The following is a 20,419-nucleotide window of genomic DNA, read 5'->3' as shown; positions in this document are numbered from 1 at the left end:
TTCTTCGGTATCATCTGCACTTCATCGATTATAGGTTTCTCTACGTTTTCGCACGATTAACCATAGCATTTTTTTTTTTTAAATGTTTCCTGCAACGGCTTGAAAACTACGGAAATTTGCAAAAATTACAAAATACATAGTTGACAAAAGATTTACTGCATTGCATTTGTCCAACTTCACAAAGCGACATAAATATCTAGACCAAAGCCTACCCTGACTCTAATTCCTGGGATAAATGCTGTCATTATTATTGTAACATTACTAATATATCCTGTCGTAGACCTCCATCCGGTTTTTATCAACCTCTTGAGTAATAATTATTCCGTTTAACAATTTCATCAAATATTTCATTTATTCATAATTGACATGCCCTGCCCCACACGAACTAACGTTCATCGTTTGCTGCGGTGCCGCTTTGCCACCGACAAGGAACGATTTAATTTAATAAACAAAACAAAATCAACCAGTGGCAATCAGCTGGTCGTAGTGGGCGTATCGCGGCATTCGCGGCAGCCTGTGATTCACGTGCGAAGTAACTGTCTGCCTTCGAAATGTAGTGAGTATGGCTCTGTTGCTCGAAAACATATCCAACTGCGTGTGGCTGGCGTTTGAAGCCCTGCAGCAGGACAAATCCGGGTTTGTGCACAAGTCGAAACTTAAGGTAGTGTAGAGTTGCTTTATTTTCTCCTAGTTTTAGGGGTTTTGAGTGAGATTACGTGTACGGGTGCGTTGTTATTTCGAGTAAACGGCACAGCTGTAAGGCAAGTTTTCTGATTTTTCCTAATATAGATATCGAGAATGAGATGTTTTATGGTAACTGATGTTTGCGAGTTTAGTTCAAGGTTTTATTACGCATTTTATACGCGCTAAATGTTCTTTTATTTATGTACAGGGCAGACCTTTTTCGGAAATTTTAGGTCCACTAGCTTACAATTGAAAATATATTTTTCTGTAGCGCAATTTTTTAAACCACTTATCTTCCAGAACAATGTGCGCTCAGTTGTAGTTTTTATTGTTTTTATTATCGTTTTTACGAACAATATTGTAAAGCAATCAAATGACAAATACACATGACACTATTATATCTAGAGATATTCGGTTAAATACTTAAGAAACAGTTGATGTAAAGTTTCTTGAATAGTGGGTTGTAGTTAAATTAAATAAAACACAACACAACACTTAGGTAGAAATTCTATTTCGATTTCAGTAAAAGCTAATATTTCACGTAGTGAACTAGCGAAATGACTAACTGTATAGATAGAATAGTGGGATTTCAAATTTCGAAAAATTAATCGACTGTAAGTAGAAGTCAATAGAATTTTAAAGGGTTAATTGATAAGCGACAATCCATCATTAAACTGCGACTGAATTTTTACCGTATAAATGTTACCCTATTCAAAGTTACGCCGTGTGTATTATGGCTTTTTTCGATTAAAAATAATAAACGCGAAGGTCCTTGTTTGAAGGCGGCTCGAGAAGGCAAAAAACTAAAGCCGGTCCTGCAGAAAACTGGTTTACTGTATTTATGATGAATTTACAATAATTATTAAACGAATTCATAGTCAATAGCCGCAATACTATGAATCAGTTCATATGTTTTGTATAACGTAATCGACTAAAAAATTTCTTTAACGTCAAAACAACTTTGTCTATTTTTTTATACCCGTCATGAAATATTTATCTTTTTATTCATTTCGATGCGTAAATTACATAATGTCGTGTCGTGTATCTATAAAAATTCATTGTGGATTCATTATCATTAGTTTAAAAATTACATCAAGAAGGCTTTTAAAATTTATGTATGAAGTAAATTCAAGCCAGAAAACACTATTAATTATTAAATTGTATTGAAAATTAAAGAACACTACAAAGCTTAGTTCAAATTTGACCTTCTCATGGGAATCCGTTACATCCGTAAATGTTGACGATGACATTAATCTATTAATCTCATGTCTCGGATAAAAGTAAAAACGCTGCACTTAATTGATTCATTACTTTTATCATTTCATTTAATGGCTCATATTTTAACAGCTGATTCATATTCATGGTGTAATTAGTAATGAAAAACGCCAGCTTCTGTGTATGCAGAATATTTCGTCCTAGCACAAAATGAGTCAATAAAAACAATGACATGTACTATTAAACTATTTAAACATGTCGTAATGTTATTATACATACTTTGTGGAATAGTTATAGTTCAGTAAAATAAAGTGATTGACTTGTTAGATTAAAATGTTACAAGGTGACACAAAAAACAACTAATGACCACTGATGCGATTCCAAAACTATAATAAATATAGAGTAATAGTCTTTCCGAAGTCAGTTGAACATGCAAAAAGACATCTAGTAATAAAATTTAATAAGTTTCATAGGCGTCCCTAAAAAAATTTTCTGCTAAAGGTAAAAAATTATAATAATTTGTATATAGTGTGTAGAAAATGTATATTATATGTTTATTTGGCCAATATATTTTTATTATTTATATCCTCAAACAATTTTATTATATTGGTGGTAAATTTCGTTTTGTTCCGTTTCAAAAGGTCTCCAAAGTGCCATGTGATAATATTAGTAAATAAGTAATGATTGATAGAAGGTGCCTATAATAAATTAAAATTACCTGAATCACACCAAATTCCGCATTGCTGCACTTCACTGCTAGGCAATTTATCAACCACTTGTCATCTGCTGTGATTTATTGCCCAGTAGCCCAATGCAACTGTGATCGGTTTCCTTTGCCCGCGCTCGCATTCTACTGAGCGTATACATTTCTACCAGCTGCACGTTTGGTTTTAACTTTTTTTTCTGTACTATTCGTACTCATACCTTGAATAGGCTAGTATAAATCTTATCTTGTATACATTTTCTTCATATCACATCAATTTAACAATGAAAACACACAAACACGCCGTACTGTCACAAAATAATGAAACAAACAACCATTTCTAGCAGAAAACTATTATCAGGAAAACATTTCAATTTCCTCTTTCGTTAGAATTCTGGACTTTTTCGGACGGTATCCAACTGATTTGCTTTTCAAATATGGTATTAGTTTTGGAAATTTTCTGATGTTTATATTTTTTTTGCATTCAGTGTACTTTTTATAACATGGAATATACTGACCATAACGTCGAAGGTTTAATTTTATTAATTTTATGTTCGAAATATGCCAGTATTACCACTTCAGACACTTTCGGAATTTTCTTCGAACTACACCACCCTTTGAACTCGTAGGCAATCTCGTACTGTCTCGACAATTTTTTTTGGGATTAATTGTTAAACAGCACTTTGTGCCGCTTCCAATACAGCCCCTGGTAAATGCTCGTCTTCACTTTCCGAGAGTTTTGAATTAAACACTTAGAATATGAATTAGAATATATAAAAACTAATTTTCTTGTTTAGCCAGTTAACATTGTTTGATTATATAAATTATTTTATGATATTATTTTCATTTACTGTTGTATATTATTAACAATTTAGGGAACCTTTTATAATTTTCGGGCATTGATGTATTTTATTAGAGACTTAAATAACATTTTGATTAAAGATTTCGTCTATGAGTTAATTTTTTTATTTTATTTTCTGTACATATAAGATTCCTGAGAAGTTATGGAAATTCGGTTGATATTTATAGCGTAGGTTATAAATTCAATGATATCACATCATTGGATAAACACAGTTCTTTAAAAAAATTGTAAGAAATACTTAAATACTTTATTATGTTCAATTTAAAAAAATAATTTCATTTTAGTATTCTGGGAAACGTACCATTACCACTTAAAAAAACACATATTTTTTAACATTTTAAGGTACTGACTGCCAACATCGGAACTCTGCTTGACCTATACGGTGTGGAGAGAGGACTGGAGCATTTCCGAAGCACCCCTACCTTAAACTTCGACCAATTCAAGTATTACCTCCAGAAAGAAGTCTTCTCGTCCCTACCCAACAAGCTGCAACTCCCAGAACTTCGTTCGTTCGAAAACCGAATCGCAGAAGTGTGCTGGCTGGTATGCCGGAAGAAATACCTCCAGAGGGACCAGAAAATCTTCACCGACGAGTCCATATTCCAGATATTTAGAATATTCTGCGTCCTAGCCGAACTGATCCCCGACGAAAACAATGAAAATACTTACCAGGTGCTGCTGCACCCCACCGAAGTGTGCAGCCTCGCCCAAACCCTTGCCTCCTCCTTGGGATGTTTCTTTGACGAAGAGGACTTCACCAGCTTAAGCATCTCGATGGGCAATTTCCGTCTCACGCCGTTCATAGCAGTGCTGGAATCTCGTTGTCTCGACGGCGTCAGAGACCAAGTCGCCATAAGCGAGGCAGTGACAGACATCTACCAAAAAATCGTGGAGGACGTGATAAAAAAAGGATTCCTCTGTAAGAAGGGGTACATTTTTCCCACGATGAGGGAGTACTGGTTCGTTCTTCGACCTTCCGAATTGACTTTCTTCAAAGGAAGATCCGAAAAGGACCGGTGCGGTTCTCTGCCGATAGAACCCGGTTGTAAAATTGAACCGAAGACTGGATACAGGATCCTATTACATACCCCGGAGAGATCTTTTGAGTTGGGTACCACGGATCATATGAGCAGACTTCAGTGGATATCTGCTCTTCAGCTCGCCGCAGACCATTCAGGTAAAAACATACTCTCTTCCACATTTCTCTCTCTCTTATATCTCTCTATTAAGACTCTCCTAACTAATAATCCATTATTTTCCTTTGAAGGTGGTTTCCAGAGTTACCAGAGGCTCCAAGCGGCCAAGAGGCGCCTACAGAGACAGGGTCGGGTTCAAGAGATGATTCGAGCCAAAGTCCTGCTGCAGAAAGAGAAAAATGCGAGGCAGGCCGCCGAAGGGCAAGCGAAGGAACTGGAAGCGGTGGTGAAGGAAGAAGCGAAAAAACTAACAGAGCTCGAACAGATCAGGAGCAAACTGGAGAAGCTGTTGGAGGAGGAGACTCAGGCTAAACGAGACGAAGAAATCGTCAGAGGGTAAGTTAACGACGAATTTGTGGTTGTAAGTATGAAAAACGGGGTTTTAGTACAGTAATTGAAGCTGAAAATAAGCTGCAACCTCCGAATTCTTTGAAACTGCATGGATTTGCATGAAAATTTAGAATAAGGCCCATCTTGGGCTCAAGTTCAAAAGTGACACAAGCCCGATTGACGCTTTTTGTTTTTTAGGGGTAAAAACTACCCCTAAGTGAGAAAAATTGAAAAAATTAAGTTTTAAGCATTTTATTGGGAAAAATCTTGTTCAAGCACAAAGATTAAATAATGTTCCATGTTCTCGAACATGTTTTATGGTATATTTAATCTTTTTGACCCTTTATTTAACCTTTAAAAACTACCCCTATGCAAAAATGATAAAAGATTACTTTTTAAAGATTTGGAATGTTTAAATCGTGCAATTATTTAAAATAAAAGTTGCCTCATATCTAATAAAAGAATTTTTCCCTTTCAACCCCTAAAAACCACTCCTGTATTGGCAAAAATGATAAAAAATTACTTTTTAAAAGCTTGGAATGCTTTAACGGTGCAATTATTTAAAATAAAAATTCCCTCATTGCTTATGAAAGAATTTGTATCTCATAACACTTTTCAACCCTGATAAATCACCCCTGTGCTAAAAAAAATTATAAAAAATTACGTTTTAAATCTTGGAAGGCTATAATTGTGCAATAATTTAAAATAAAAATTCCCTTATATTGTTTTTGAAAGAATATTTTACTTTTACCATTTTCAACTCTTATAACCTACCCTTTTACCAATATTAATGTAAAATATTTTTATTATAATCGATTTTAGCAAAGATGCGGTCGACTTAGCAAAACAAGTCAAAAAGTCACTTTTTTTCACTTTTTTCAAGTTAATGTCGAGGATGAAAGAAAATTTTTTTCTTCCAAGAACGCTACATAGCCTTGTAGGAAGTTTATTCGAGATTTTGAAACTGCCCCTAAATTTTTTGTTTGATCATTAGTTGCTGAGATATCGATGGTTAAAGCCAAAAGGATGCTTTTGTATTCGTAGTCAAATATTTCCGGGTCAAATTAACGTAGAGAAAAATTAAAAAAAGAAATTAAAGCTGAATGAACAGGCCTTTTAAGTCCTTCGTTTTTTAAAGGGAAAGGACCGAAGGGCTCGAAACAGGTCCTTTTCTCACTAAAATGGATTCTTCAAGCGGCGATATCTCCTTTTTTTTATGCTATAGGAATAAAAAAAAAGCAAAATATTTGTTGAAAAAAATGCTACATTTTCTGTATTTGTCATAGTTTCAGAATTATTATATAAATAAGGCAATTTTTTTTTAATAATAAAAAATTCGTTTTCAACTTTTACCGTACATTATTAAAAAAATACGCATTCTAAACCGGTCTAACTTCAGGATCGTATGAAAAACACTAAAATAAAACTAATTGTAAAGGGTCTACGATTAATTTTAATTCTGATGGAAATGGTACAGCGTTTACTGCTCATTTTTCCTTAAAAAATATGAGGAACCCAACTGTTTTTGACCATAACTCCTTCAATTTTGCTCTAATTAACTTTTACAAGAGCTCATTTTGAAGGTCTTTTTGAGTACTACAAAAAACTCCAGGAGCGTTATACACGTAAAATTAATCCTTTTTCCGTTATTTGACGTTGAATACATCGATTAGAGTATCCCTTCCAAAACAAGTCCCCTTCCACTAACCATAGTTGTCTTTGTATAGGACGTACAACACTTTTTAAAAAATGATTTTCTTTGTTTATTTATAAGCTAAATTTTTATTAATTACACTTTTTTTAATAAAATGCGTAGTTTTTGAGTTATACGCGAAAAATACTTTGAAAAAGTGTTTTTTTCACCCAAAATTCCAAGTTTTCTTTCTTGAATAACTAAAAAACTATTGAGTTCTCGAAAAAATTCTTTGAATATTTTTTGCTCAAAATTTGAATATATCGAATTCCAGCGTTATATTTGAAAAAAAATTTCCACCCTCAAGAAGGGGTGTCAACCCCCAACAGGGTGGAAGCGTCAATCGGCGGTATGTCACTAATGTTCATTGACCTTTTCTCTAACTATCTGCCAAATTTCAAGTCGATCGGTTCAGTTTCAAAGAATTCGGAGGTGAAAAGCTTCAATGACTGTAATATTTACTTTGATGTAGATTGCAAGCTCGGGTTCTGGCCGAGGAGTGGGAGAAGAGAGAGGAGCTAGAGAGGTTGCAAGAGGAGCAAAAGTTGTTACTAGAGGAAGAGAGGGTGAAGCGGAAGGAGTACGAGGATCTCCAGAAGCGGAAAGAATTCCAGCTAAGAAGTATGTATAAATATTTTCAAAATTATGAATGTAAGGTGCACAAAAACAGTTTTTACAAAAATAGTATGAATTATCCCTTTACGATTCTGTTTAGATGCCGAAGACAGACTCGCCCAGCTAGAAAAAGAACGTCAGGATCTGGACAAGCAGTTGCGATCGGCCCACGAAAAGATAAAGTTCTCGGAGGACAGGAAGGAGTTGCTCGAGGCGAAACTGTACCAGGTGGCGCCCATGCTGAGGGAGGGCGATAGAGTGAGACGGGCGCACTCTTTCATGCCTAGCACGAAAGAGAGGCCCGTGCTGTTAGAAGTGAGAGCAGCCACTTTGAAAAGGTCGAGTAAGAACGTGTAACCTCCAAGTAACTCAAAGAATCGTTGATACGGATGGTTGTTTTTGATTTATTTAATTTCCTTGCCTAATAAGTTTAAATTTACTAATGGAACTTTTTTATATGTCGTTTTTGTAAAATTAAAGTTTGAAAACTGAGGGTGGTCGTTTTTATGCGAAATCCCATAAAGAAACAATTTGTAGTCATGACCTTTTATTTACCAACAAACAAATATTTCCTTTTTAGTTTCCACAGAGCTATTATGACCAATAGACACACTGAAGCGATGAGCTTCCAGTTTTCTGCAGCGGCATATGCAGATTCCGAGTAATACGTCCGAAAAGGGATCAACTGGGTTCTCCGCCTGCTCGGGCTAAAAATAAAGATTATCCCCTTTGAAAAAAAATTAATTTGCACCGTACTTAATACACCAGCCAAAATTAGCTCCGCGGTAGTGAAGTTTCAATTTTCAACATATACAGGGTGTGGAAGAAAAGTTTATTTTCGTCACAAATTCAAACACCCTTTAAAGTTTGCGAGCTAAAATAGTTTAATCGGTGCAAACTATGGTCCCTTGTCTTTTTAACAATGTTTTTTGAATCACTTCATCTCTGTTATTAATCAAGATACATAGATTTTCATTGAGCTTTTTACGATTTGTTGCCGAGTTATCGTCATTCATGCAAAAATTACCTTTTCGATCGTACAGAAAAAATTTTTTTGGTGCGTTAATTTTGATGCGATGCATATAAAACGTTTGTTACCTTATTATGTCTATATCGCTGGGATTCAGTGCTGCAGGTCTGATCAGCGACAACGCGTGTATCGCCGCTCTCATACCGGAGTGGACCGCCCCCGCCAAGTACCCGTACCATTCGTGTGTCGTCTCTGCGCCGGCAAAAAACATCCTGCGGTTCAAAAATAAAAGCAAACGTATCAAAATATAAAAACTGCGCCCATGTCTACCTGTCGTACGACTGGCTGACATGCTTGATGTAATCCTCGTTCCCCACTTCCCACCCGGCCATTTGGCACATGTGGTTGGTCCAAGACCTCTCGTAGTAGTCGAGGGGGTATAGAGCCGCCTCTCCGAGGTAGTGCGCCAGCTGATCGAGCACTTCCGACCTGTAGATGGGAAACTGAAGAATACAGAAAAAAATTTAGAAAATTACAAATTGGAGCTCCAGAATTGAGCGCGATTTTGACATTTCGAATGACATATCAGTCTTTTTTTCAAAAGAAACTGTAATTCGAGATTAAGTCCTCTCGTCGGTATTTATATGTCGTGTATACTAGTTCGTGTCAGTCCAGTGCATAGTTTGAAGCTTTTGATAACTGCTAAAGAAACCTTAAATCTAAACAATTAAAAAAAAAAGAGAAACGATATCAGAAAGATTATTTACTTTGTTATTCGTGACTTTCCCAGAAAATAACCTTCCCGTAAGGGCCACTTTGCTGGGCGAACTGATGTTGGTGCAATAATCTATCGGCCCTTTGCAGTGGGACTTGTCGAAGAAATAACACTCTCCCGATAAATGAGAACTTTTCCAGAACTCCTGAAAGCGTTACAAAATAAAATTTAACGGGTTTGACATCCGTTACTGCTTACCCTTTCAAAAGTCGCGACGAAATTCGTCACGGTACTTGTACAAGTCTTGCGAATGGCTTCCGTGTGATTCTCGTGCAAGGACGGGGAGAATTTGATATTTAAGACGTCTTTCGGGGCCACCGCTACTATCACGGAATAGCAACTGGAATGAGAAGTTTACACGTAAGTATTCTACATGGATCGTGATAGAAACATGTACCGATAGGTGGTGTGCTTGCTTACTATTTCAACGTATTTGGGGCCTAGTGTGATGGATTTAACGTGTTCGTCGGTGAAAATGCTGTCTCTTCCGATCTTGTCAGCGAGTCTGTCGCAAAGTGCCTGGACGCCTCCCTAAAGTATCGTAAGTGGTGAAACTGTTATCAATCGAAAATGATATACAACCTTTATTCTGAATTCGAGAAGTGTCCTTTCTTCCGTGGGCAACTGATGGCATATGCCCCTCGTTGATATACAGAAAAATATGTAGAATAGAGCAGAAATTTCATGTGACTGAACACCTGGAATAATGTATTTTTATAATTTCTAATCTTCGTATATACATATGTTTTTAATTACCACAATGAACAAACACCATATGATTGATCACAGCTCGTACAGCATTACTAGAGACTGTCTCGTTAATAAATTCTTCCAGAGTTTTCCCATTTAATTGCTTAATGTACTTCGAAGTTTCATTTACTTTAATTTTACGACACAAAGCTTCTACCTAAAAAAAGCTAATACAAAACGCCTAAATACACAAACATGTACTCACCTTGATTATGTATTTCGCTAGCTGGAACTTTTCTGCTGTGCTGAAGAAGGGTAAACTACCCTTGGCATGTTTCTCGCAGGTGTAAGTACCTTGATAATGTATAATAATTTTGCCTTGCTTCGGAGTTGCTTGATATATTATCCCTAAAGAGTCGAATAGGCTTAACAAGTGATTTTGTTCTTTACAAACCCATTGTGCCCCCAAATCGAAATGAGATGTTTTGTTGCCTCGTTGTATCAAAAGTGGCACGGAAAAGGCTCTACCTCCGATATACGCTGCAAAAGTATCTGCAAGTTGTATTTAAAGTATGTACAGAAGTTTATAATTACCGCCTCCTTCCAGTACCACCACGGCTAGTGTTGGTTCCTTTAAAGACAGCCAATAAGCGGCGGTGAGTCCAGCTATGCCGCCACCAATAATAATTACGTCAGCATCAATAGGTTTGTACATTCATCTCAAATAAATTTATATCTAAAGTTATGGTTTTATCACATACTTCTATCTGATAGAAGTATGTGGGTTTTATGACGTTGTTTTCACAATTTTAAATTTTACCGGCTGGGGTTCGTGGTCGGTAAGTGCGCTGCCTTTGTAACCAACGTCAGTAAGCTTTAAAGATGGCCGATGACAGAAGGCAAAACTGAAATTCAGCATAATTTTAGCTGTAATCTGTAAAAAAAATAGTGATATGTAAATATATGTGTTATTGATAGTAGTTGTAAATATTAGTCTGTAACAGTACTGTGATACTTGTGATGGCTGATGAAGGGTCAGAGCAAACACTCCTAAACAACCTACATATAATTCAATCTATGATTGATGTTTCTGCAGAACGTTTAGAAGGACTTAGGACACAATGTGCTACAAGTGCAGAATTAACACAACAAGAAATAAGAACGTTAGAGGTAAGGGGACATTTAGACATTGCAAAATCCATTGTGAAACAAAATAATCTTAACCTATGTCAGCTGGTCACTAATACACTTGTGTCAATTTTTAGGGAAAGTTGATTAAACTGTTTTCTGATCAGCTTGTGACCAAGCTGAAACTGAAAAATGGATGCGATGAGCATATTCCATCGCTAAAACAATGGCTGCAAGTTGTTGGTCTGGGCAAGGACAGTATATTCGGGCTTTGTCAAAAGATATCTTCCGTGGAAGAACTTCAAGAGAAGTCAGAACATGAATTGAGAACCATTCTGAATGACAAGAGTGCTAGACCAGAAGAGCTAAGTAGGTTGTGTCGAGCACTACATAATCTTAAGAGATATACAGGTACGTTTATGTATATGTTTTATAGAGCGTAAAATTATCCTTTAGATGTATAATAACTACTGTACTGTTCACCAAGCATGCTAAAATTATTTCATTCAGTGGAAACACTTTATCTTGAGTACTATTATCTTAAATGTTTTTCGCTCATGCGAGGCACATAAAAATGCAAAATTATCTTTTAGATGTTCTCAAACGTGGCGACAAAGATGCAAGCGACATGCACCTGTACTGGGACTCCTGGGACAGGCATCACCAGTTGAAGGGTATGTCGCCCCGTCCCGGTAGATCCAGAGCGGCCAGGGCATCGGTACCATCGGAGGAGAGCCTGCTCCTCAACAACAACAGGGGAGGTGCGAATATCCCGCCATCCTCCTCAGTGTCTAGCATCAACTCTTTGAATGCTCAGAATGTGCTCGGACCTCCCCTAACTCCCCCTGGGCAGAACAGGGGGAAAGGTACGCATGTGCATGTAAATTGTCCCTCTTTGCCAGGGCGGAAAGCAAGCGCTTTTGAAATTTTACTTAAAAAGACAGAAACTTGATATTTTCGCACTAAGAATTATCTAATTTCCGAGAAATATGTAAATAAATTAGGTTCACAAGTAATGCTTAGAGAATTACTAAATTTTTTAATTTTTATGAATGTTTTTTGTGTTGGTGGGACATAACCTGGAAAGTATATGTCATATCTTAAATGTCGTTGCTACTCAGTGCCTACTGGTCCAATGCATTACATTGTACCTACCGGTTTTGCCTAGTGCAATACCAGTCATGCTTTATTTAATAAAACCTACAAAGTAATAGGTCACTCTTTACAGTAGGTACAAAACAATGTTGTGTCAGTAGGCATTGAGGTATGTCATGTACTTTGAGGTTATATCTCACCCATAGATATGAAGTAGAAATATGTAATGTTCTATTTAAATCAAAAATGAAAAAAATATATAAACATTTTTTAACACGGAAAATAAATTTAACTGAGACTATTAATTTTTGCTTTGCCCCTTGATTATTAATCATGATTTTTTATTTTTTAATCTAATTTTCTAAATGGATAATTGTCTTTTTTGCCATCTACCGCATATGTTACTATTTACAGATCAGGTTTGGAATTCTACCTACTCTGTGTTGTGATGGATTTTGAAATTCAGTGTCTTTTTTAGACTTTATGTTTATTGGTAACCATTTCTACTTATACAATATAATCATTGTGAAATACTTACATCGTTGTTTCCTGCTATTATCGGTCAATGTTGGCACTGCTATCTAGGCCACAGAAAATGTAATTTTGCTATTTATTAACTGCATATTTTACGTTTAAATAAAATGTCAGTTACAAAATCGACCCTATCTGTAATGCGTCACTAATAAAAAATTGTATGAAGGCTCCCAAAGAATATTTACATAAAAATTGTGACTTGTACTCTGTATCTTTAGAAATGGTATCGATGACCGAATTATGATGTGCACTTATGTGTTTCTTTAAATGTTTGCATATTGAATTGATTTCTATATGTCTAGGTTGCGTTAAGTGTTAGAATAAGTCTACAATGCCAGAAAATACTAAACTTTAACCACTATATTAAAAACGATATTACATGTACGTAATCAAGGTACAGTATAAAATGTTTGATTCCTTAAACTTATATTTTGAAAACATTTGATATTTTTTTAAAATAATGACCAGTTGATAAAGTAATCAATTTTTTACTGTACCAAAATTCCTTTTAAACGGCAGCCATGCTAAATTAAATTAAATATCAGCGTCCACGTCCAATTTTCCGAAAATATTAAAAATTACATTTACGTTAGGTATGAAATTTCCTACGACACCCCCTGCTAAACGGAAGCACTTAACCGGCAACCCGCCGGCTCTCATACCTGATTCGTATCCGCTTACGAAAAGTAAATCGCACGAATCCCAACTAGCCGCCTCGAAAGGTGAAAATGAAACGAACCCCACTAAGTAAGTCTGATCGTTACCTTACGACTCGAAGCTTTCTAATCGAACATTTCAGCGGAACGGGCACCGTGGGAAGGAGGGCTAGATTGCCGACAGAACCCGGACCTGAGACCATGGGCTACGCGAGCCCCATCTTGACGAGCCCTATAAAATCGCCACCATACAGCAACACGGCGGCGGACAATGACAACACCTGCAAACGTAATTTTCTTTTACTCGAAAATATCTTTTATTGTTCTTGCTCCTTTTTAGCGATAAGTCTCCAGGTGCCGAAATCTCCGAGAACGCCTCCGGTGAGGGGCAGGATAATGACGCACCAGATCAACCACCGGTTCACTAAGACCTTCAAGATGATGTCTACCTGCGAGTACTGTCTGAAACAGATCTACTTCGGTACAGGACTGAAGTGTAAGGAGTGCAAATATACTTGCCACAGGGATTGCGAGGATAAGGTGGCCCCGTCGTGCGGATTGCCTCCGGAGCTGCTCGACGAGTTCAAGAAAAATCTGTCGATAGAAGGTCGGTATATGATAAAAAATCTTAGGGGCGTACGTAAAGCTAACCCTTTTTAGGTCAAGTATTTATTTCGCCGACTTCTGGCAGGTCGCGCAACGCTAAGAACATCATGAACTCTCTGACGAGGTGCAGGAACAGGAAGAGCTCGCACCCACAACCGCTGATCAACACTCCGCCATTTCCGGTAATCATTTTCTATCTCGATAGTACGTGCTTTCGTCACTATTACTGAAAATATTGTGTTTTTGTGTGAATTGCAGCCCCCCGATTCCAGCTCAAACACGTCTAGTTGTAACAGTTCAACACCCTCGAGTCCTGCAGTTCAGACCCTAACTACCCCCCACGCTAGTCATAAGCCTACTTTTCACTTTCCAGGTAAGCCGGTAGTTGAAAAAGTTGAAATTTCCTCGAAATTTACATGTTCTGTAATAAAAATCAGTGAAGCGCCTGGTAAAATACATTGTAGTTCAAATGCACTTTGTAGTAGTTCATACGTACCATAATATTTTCACTCCCGTTATTGAAATTTTGGAAGATTTGTTCGTATTAAAATGTTTAAAACGTATTCAACAAATATAAAAAGTGATTGTCTTTGCAATTATTTGCTATTTTCAAATAAAATAATAATTATAATTATATTTCATTTGAATTTATGCTAAAATAATACTAAAAAACCTATTAATTCCCCTACAAATTACATATTGGATCAAATTCACTCTAGTAGTTCAAACGCACAACTGTGTTTTTGCATATTTTTAAACATTGTCTTTGTCTTAAAACTTTTACAACTGAATTGACAAATAATAAAGGCAATTATCGATCCGTTTCGCATAGACATCACACACAGTGAGGCGAACGAAGTGACGTTGGAGACTCATCCCCTACCCATCACGACTACCCTACATCACGACCTGACCAGCTCGCAACAGTCTAGGGAGAGCGAACGGACGGCATCACAGACTTCCGGCAGCACAAGCACAGACTCGGACAGAACGCCCGTGAGGGTGGACTCTCAGGACAGCCAGGTGTCCGACACGGAGACCATAACTGACGGGCACAGGTGGCCCAGGCAGAACAGCGTGAGTAAACCGTCCTGTCTTGACAGTTTCGCAAGGAAATTTATGTATTTACGCTTGTCGCTTGCAGTTATCCATGAGAGAATGGGACATTCCTTTCGACGAACTGAAAATGAACGAGGTTATAGGCACGGGTAGGTTCGGCACCGTACACAGGGGCTATTGGCATGGTGATGTGGCCGTGAAAGTGCTGAACGTCAACTACCTGAAGGACGAGAAGACCTTGGAACAGTTCAAGAACGAGGTCTCGACATTCCGCAAGACCAGACACGAGAACCTCATCTTATTCATGGGCGCTTGTATGAAACCGCCGAAGCTGGCCATCGTCACGAGTTTGAGCAAGGGCATGACGTTGTACACCCACATACATCTCAGGAAGGACAAGTTTAACATGAACAAGACTACGATCGTAGCTCAGCAGATTTCGCAGGTAATTTGTGTTGTTTGGGCGATTGCGAATGTGTGTCGGATACGTTCTAATTTTGTTTCTCTGTTAGGGTATGGGGTACCTGCACGCTAAGGGGATCGTGCATAAAGATTTGAAGAGTAAGAATATCTTTGTCGAGAACGGGAAGGTCGTCATAACTGATTTTGGACTGTTCAGCGTTACGAAATTGTGCTTCGGAAACAGGTACTTGTAACGTTTCTTGGTTGTTCAAAACTGTACAATTTTAATGAACAAAGTGTTTGCCAATCTTAAATGTCATGCCTACTGGGACAAAGCGTTACTTTGTACCTACTGGAGTAGGTCACTCTATGAAATATAACCTATAAAATATATGTAATTGTTGTTCAATGTATTTCGTACCCACTGGGAGAGTGATTTTCTAAATCTCTAGGTACTTTAGAAGCAGGACTAGAGTACATTTTTGGCTTATTTAAATGAAAATGGTGATTGTTATTTTTCTTTTTTGTTTCCGTAAAATATTCAAATCCCGCCTATTCTTATTTTGAATTCGGAAAGATGTGTAAAACTTATTGTTTTTCTGTAGGAAATTGGACAGTTTGGGGATTCCCCCTGGCTGGCTGTGTTATCTTGCCCCTGAAATTATGAGAAGTCTCCACGCGCACCAACCCCACGATGAGGAGCTGCCTTTTTCCAAGGCCTCCGATGTTTACGCTTTTGGGTAAGTAGCTCTACAATTTTCGTCATCTTGTTACAGTGTGACCTACTTGGAAAATATACAGCGTGTACCAAAACTACGAGCAAAAAAAAAATAGAAACATAAATAATGATACAAATCGTTATCCATTATAATTCTAACGCTTTAAACGGCCAATTCTGTGTCTCACCTTTAAGATTCAAATGTCTGTTAAAATTTTAGTTCTTTAATAGATCCGTTAAATTTTAATTCTGAAATTTGTGGTGAGTGTTATTAACAAAATAATTTTTGCCAATTATGTTAAAAATCTGATGGAGTAGTTCAAACGTCTCAGTTTTAGTCGCAGATTGTTGGTATTATTAAGTCGGGGAACATTAAAATTTCTATTTTTTTAACTCCAAATAAATCTATTTCTTAGTTAAATTTGTTGACTATGTAATTGTTTGAAATTTTTTTATGTGGTTTTTCAAGGAATTAAACGAATTATTGTTAAAACTCTAATCTTTAATAAATCCGTTAAATATTAATTAGGAAATATGAAATTTGTGGCGACTTATCGATATAGTAATTTTAGCGGGTTGTTAAAAATCTGATGGAGTAGTTAAAATGTCTCAGTTTTAGTAGCAGATTGTTGGTAATAAGTCGGGGAACATTAAAATTTCTATATTTATAACTTCAAATTAATCTATTTCTTAGTTAAAACTTATGAAGTTTCGCAAATTATTACAAATATATTGTTATTTCGTAATTTTCTGTGAAGGTTATTTTCATCATATATCGAGTATGTCTTCCTTTTATAATTTAGCAACATGAAATAGGGTTTAAAATGTAACGTCTGTATAACAGATGTCTGCTACAATTTGCAACTAAAACTAAGTACGTTTGAACTACTCCATCAGATTATTAACATAACCCACTAAAATTATTTTGTCGTTAACGGTCACCTCAAATTTTGACGATTATATACAGAATTTTCTTTAAAATATTAAATTTATTGATTATGTAATTGTTTGAAACTTTTTTATTTGTGGTTTTTCAAAGAAATAAAACAAATTATTGTTAAAACTCTAATCTCTAATAAATCCGTTAAATATTAATTATGAATTATGAAATTTGTGGTGACTTATTGATAAAGTAATTTTAACGAGTTATGTTGAAAATCTGATAGAGTAGTTCAAATATCTCAGTTTTACTAGCAGATTGTTGGTAATATTAAGTTGGGGAACATTAAAATTTCTATATTTCTTAACCTCAAATTAATCTATTTCTTAGTTAAAACCTATGAAAATTCACAGATTATTACAAATATATTGTTATTTCATAATTTTCCGTGAAAATTCTTTTCGTCATATATCGAATATGTCTTCCTTTTATAATTTCACAGCATGAAATAGGGTTTTAAAATGTAACGTCTGTATAACAGATGTCTGCTACAATCTGCAACTAAGACTAAGTACGTTTGAACTACTCCATCAGATTATTAACATAACCCACTAAAATTATTTTGTCGTTAACGGTCACCTTAAATTTTTTCGATTATATACAGCATTCCCTTTAAAAGATTAAATTTATTGATTATATAATTATTTGAAAGTTTTTTATTTGTGGTTTTTCAAAGAATTATTGTTAAAGATGTTTACAAATCAAAACCAAAAAGTTAAAATTGTTTCAGAAAATGTGTTTCAACACTACTATTTTTGTTTTCCATTGTAAATTATAATTTTTTTTAATTATTATTTTAGCACTGTATGGTACGAACTGTTATGCGGCGAATGGCCTTTCAAGGGTCAACCACCCGAAGCGATCATATGGCAAGTGGGGAAAGGCATGAAGCAGCCCCTTGCCAACCTGCAGGCATCCAGGGATGTTAAGGTAGGAAAAAAAAATGTTATTTTCCACTTTTTGATAAATATAACTAGTCCCGTTTAAACCTTAAAATGTTCATTATGGAAAAAAATACATGTTTCGCCTTCTAGGATATTTTAATGTTATGCTGGTCATTCCGTCCGGGCGACCGACCCGACTTCATCAGGCTACTCAACATCCTGGACAAGCTGCCGAAGAAACGGCTGGCTCGTAGCCCGTCGCATCCTATCCATCTTTCCAGATCTGCAGAATCTGTATTCTAAATAATTCTAGGTGTCTTTTTAATAAAAAAAATACGCTTTGCCTATTATAAAACGTGAATATCACATCGTTTAACGGCGAACTCGTGTCGGAGTGTCTTCTAGAAGGAACGGAATGTTTTATAACGTTGACGTTCACGAATGTTTGATTTTTTTTAAACGACGTACGTTTTTTTAATTTCATCACAGTTTTTGTACAAATCTGCCATAACTTTAAACACGTCTGAAGTAGGTGCGATAACACGAGATTTTGAATTTTTTGAAACATGATCACATGATTATACGACTGAATCTCGGTATTATTGAAAAGTATTTGTAAACATTACAGAAAGTCAGCATCACATTAAAAAAAAACAGCGCTCATAATTTATTAGTTTTAGTTTTTTAAAATGCACTTTAATACTTGTATACGCCGTCACCGTAATCATGTATTACAAATACATGAATTGTAGGCAACCTACAATGCATGTGAAGGGAGACAGTGCGGGTCAACGGTGACGAAGTGAAGGGCACCAGTTGTTCCGCATTTGGAGACATTACATCTAACTGTGAATTTGAATGTTTTTCATCGCTGGAAGCCATCAACAGACTATTTATTTTTGTGTATTTCATTTATCATTATTGATTACTGCTCGAGTTTTTTGCTAGGTTACGTGTTAAGTACTGTTTGTGTGGCGAACACCCACTCAACAATAGTAACTTTTGGCGAATGGTGTGGAATTGGACTAAAGCACGCCATTATTTGAGGTTACACTAACTTGTCCTTGTCATATCTCATCAGGTGGATCGGTATTAGGCTAACGTTAAAACATGAACCAGTTTTGCTTGCAATTAAAAATAAAGCAAATGATAAGAATGCACATACAACCAAGTTTGGAAACTGCCCTGTGACGGCGTAGACAAGAATTTAAGTGCAGTTTAAAAAATCAATTATAACTATTTGATTTAAACAAAAGAATTTATTTCATAATCACTTATTGATTAAGTGTCTAACTTTACCCGTTCAAGGTAATTTTCCAGAAAAAATAATTTTGCATGTCCCGGACGGGGTTCGCTTAAACCGTGTGACAGTCGCCCACTCAAAGTAACGTACAAAGGTATAAGGTGATTACAGTGTAAATTCGTATGACTACTCACATGAATTATGACAGTTGTAGGCTCTCTGTTGTAAGCAAGTAGGGTTTTTTTAAATGAAATCGTCTTTTTATCGTTGGTACATATCCCGCTGTTCTCAAGGCTTTCAGGAACGTGTACCAGAGCATATTCTAATCCGACACGTTGATTTCCAGTATTCCTCTTACTGTGATTGTTTCGTGAATAGTACTTCTCAGATTATCGTTTCAGAGCTAACGCTGACGGTACAAAAATATACGTGTGACTTTAAATATAACGTATTTTTGTACCTCAATGGTTATTTTTATATGACGAGTGCGTCTGAGCGAGGGACAGGATATATCAATTTTCAATTTTTACTTGTCTTAATGTTCGTCCCGGTTGTTGTAGATAGAATAGAAAAAAAAAATCGCGTCGTCCATTCCGTCGGCCGCACACGAAGGCAGAAATTAGGGCTCATAGAAACACGCCGGCGGGAAGGGGGGCGGCAAATTCGTTTCTCACTTATAAAATTTAAGATTTGCACTATTACTGATCTTTTGTGAAATTTCAGAGTTGTTATTTGTATTTCAGAATAAATTGGCAATATAGTCATTTTTGAGCTTGAAAATTATGGAGTCTGTACATATATGAATATTTATGTAACGTAACGATTATTTAGTGTCAGTTCTTAAGTTCTTTCCTCCAAAGGGATTTGTTGATTTTCTTCACGGACGACTTTACACGCGATTCCCACATAACTGTTGTATTCTTATTTATTGTTATTTTTATATGAGAGAAACCCCGAGTTATTTATTATAAGATGTATTTTTTTTTAATCTTTTAACATCTGAATATAGCTAGACCTTCTTTGCCAATGACTATTTGTATATATTGTATGTAAATATAACTATTTGGTTTTCGAGGTGGATTATTCCTTGTTAAACTGTGTATATATGTTAAAAATGCATTCCTAAAAATGTTTCTTTAACTCTAGTCAATTTACAAATTCTGTCGAAATTCGACGTCTCAGCCTGAAAATCGGGCCGTTTCCGGCTAGGCGTCCCAATTTCGATGTTTACTTATACATTCTGATCTACAGTCAATGTAAATTATTAAGGGACTAGGGTAAATAAAATAATTATACACTAGCCCATTTTTCTTTCCCTTACTCTCTTCCCTTAATTTTTTTTCCTATACAGGGTGATCCACAACTTATCCAAAAAAATTTGCGAATAGATGCGTCATGAAAAATGGAGTGAGTATGGTAAA

The 20,419-nt window shown here is 36.1% G+C and overlaps 3 protein-coding genes across 4 annotated transcripts; 2 read left to right on the top strand and 1 right to left on the bottom strand.

The window, feature by feature from the left end:
- The first annotated feature begins 444 nt into the window (after positions 1-444).
- On the top strand, positions 445-7,791 carry LOC108903423 (switch-associated protein 70). The gene is made up of 5 exons (XM_018705594.1): positions 445-661; positions 3,807-4,641; positions 4,732-4,996; positions 7,156-7,304; positions 7,399-7,791. Exons 1-5 carry the CDS (start codon positions 563-565, stop codon positions 7,653-7,655), a joined length of 1,605 nt encoding a protein of 534 aa, XP_018561110.1. The 5' UTR covers positions 445-562; the 3' UTR covers positions 7,656-7,791.
- A 54-nt stretch (positions 7,792-7,845) lies between these two features.
- Positions 7,846-10,480, bottom strand: LOC108903442 (probable flavin-containing monoamine oxidase A). Its single transcript, XM_018705621.1, has 10 exons — positions 10,328-10,480; positions 9,999-10,285; positions 9,800-9,950; positions 9,626-9,741; positions 9,441-9,574; positions 9,242-9,383; positions 9,036-9,188; positions 8,599-8,771; positions 8,397-8,540; positions 7,846-8,005 (listed from the first exon to the last, which is right to left on the bottom strand). Exons 1-10 carry the CDS (start codon positions 10,446-10,448, stop codon positions 7,846-7,848), a joined length of 1,581 nt encoding a protein of 526 aa, XP_018561137.1. The 5' UTR covers positions 10,449-10,480.
- A 146-nt stretch (positions 10,481-10,626) lies between these two features.
- Positions 10,627-20,283, top strand: LOC108903481 (kinase suppressor of Ras 2). 2 transcript variants are annotated; one of them, XM_018705686.1, is made up of 14 exons: positions 10,627-10,903; positions 10,999-11,272; positions 11,455-11,727; positions 13,084-13,237; positions 13,290-13,435; positions 13,487-13,753; positions 13,807-13,934; positions 14,011-14,125; positions 14,585-14,829; positions 14,897-15,256; positions 15,324-15,457; positions 15,819-15,953; positions 17,672-17,801; positions 17,906-20,283. In XM_018705686.1, the coding sequence occupies exons 1-14, from the start codon at positions 10,754-10,756 to the stop codon at positions 18,056-18,058; spliced, it is 2,664 nt and encodes an 887-aa protein (XP_018561202.1). In that variant the 5' UTR covers positions 10,627-10,753; the 3' UTR covers positions 18,059-20,283. The 2 variants fall into 2 exon arrangements, with proteins under 2 accessions (XP_018561202.1, XP_018561201.1); XM_018705685.1 differs by having other exon boundaries at positions 13,290-13,753.
- The last annotated feature ends 136 nt before the right edge of the window (positions 20,284-20,419 follow it).

Source organism: Anoplophora glabripennis, unplaced genomic scaffold, assembly GCF_000390285.2.
Source record: "Anoplophora glabripennis isolate ALB-LARVAE unplaced genomic scaffold, Agla_2.0 scaffold82, whole genome shotgun sequence".
Taxonomy (NCBI): Eukaryota; Metazoa; Arthropoda; class Insecta; order Coleoptera; family Cerambycidae; genus Anoplophora; species Anoplophora glabripennis.
This window is presented reverse-complemented; position numbering and strand designations above follow the sequence as displayed.

Bases quoted from the DNA above. Each gene is read 5' to 3' on its own strand.
- LOC108903423 (XM_018705594.1), top strand. From the start codon at position 563: ATGGCTCTGTTGCTCGAAAACATATCCAACTGCGTGTGGCTGGCGTTT. The intron at 662-3,806 runs GTAGTGTAGAGT...TAACATTTTAAG, and splicing joins TGCACAAGTCGAAACTTAAG to GTACTGACTGCCAACATCGG. The intron at 4,997-7,155 runs GTAAGTTAACGA...ACTTTGATGTAG, and splicing joins GACGAAGAAATCGTCAGAGG to ATTGCAAGCTCGGGTTCTGG.
- LOC108903481 (XM_018705685.1), top strand. From the start codon at position 10,754: ATGGCTGATGAAGGGTCAGAGCAAACACTCCTAAACAACCTACATATA. The intron at 10,904-10,998 runs GTAAGGGGACAT...GTCAATTTTTAG, and splicing joins AAGAAATAAGAACGTTAGAG to GGAAAGTTGATTAAACTGTT. The intron at 13,238-13,289 runs GTAAGTCTGATC...CGAACATTTCAG, and splicing joins AATGAAACGAACCCCACTAA to CGGAACGGGCACCGTGGGAA.
- LOC108903442 (XM_018705621.1), bottom strand. From the start codon at position 10,448: ATGTACAAACCTATTGATGCTGACGTAATTATTATTGGTGGCGGCATA. The intron at 9,575-9,625 runs GTTGTATATCAT...ACGATACTTTAG, and splicing joins TTCTCGAATTCAGAATAAAG to GGAGGCGTCCAGGCACTTTG. The intron at 8,541-8,598 runs GTAGACATGGGC...TTTGAACCGCAG, and splicing joins GTCAGCCAGTCGTACGACAG to GATGTTTTTTGCCGGCGCAG.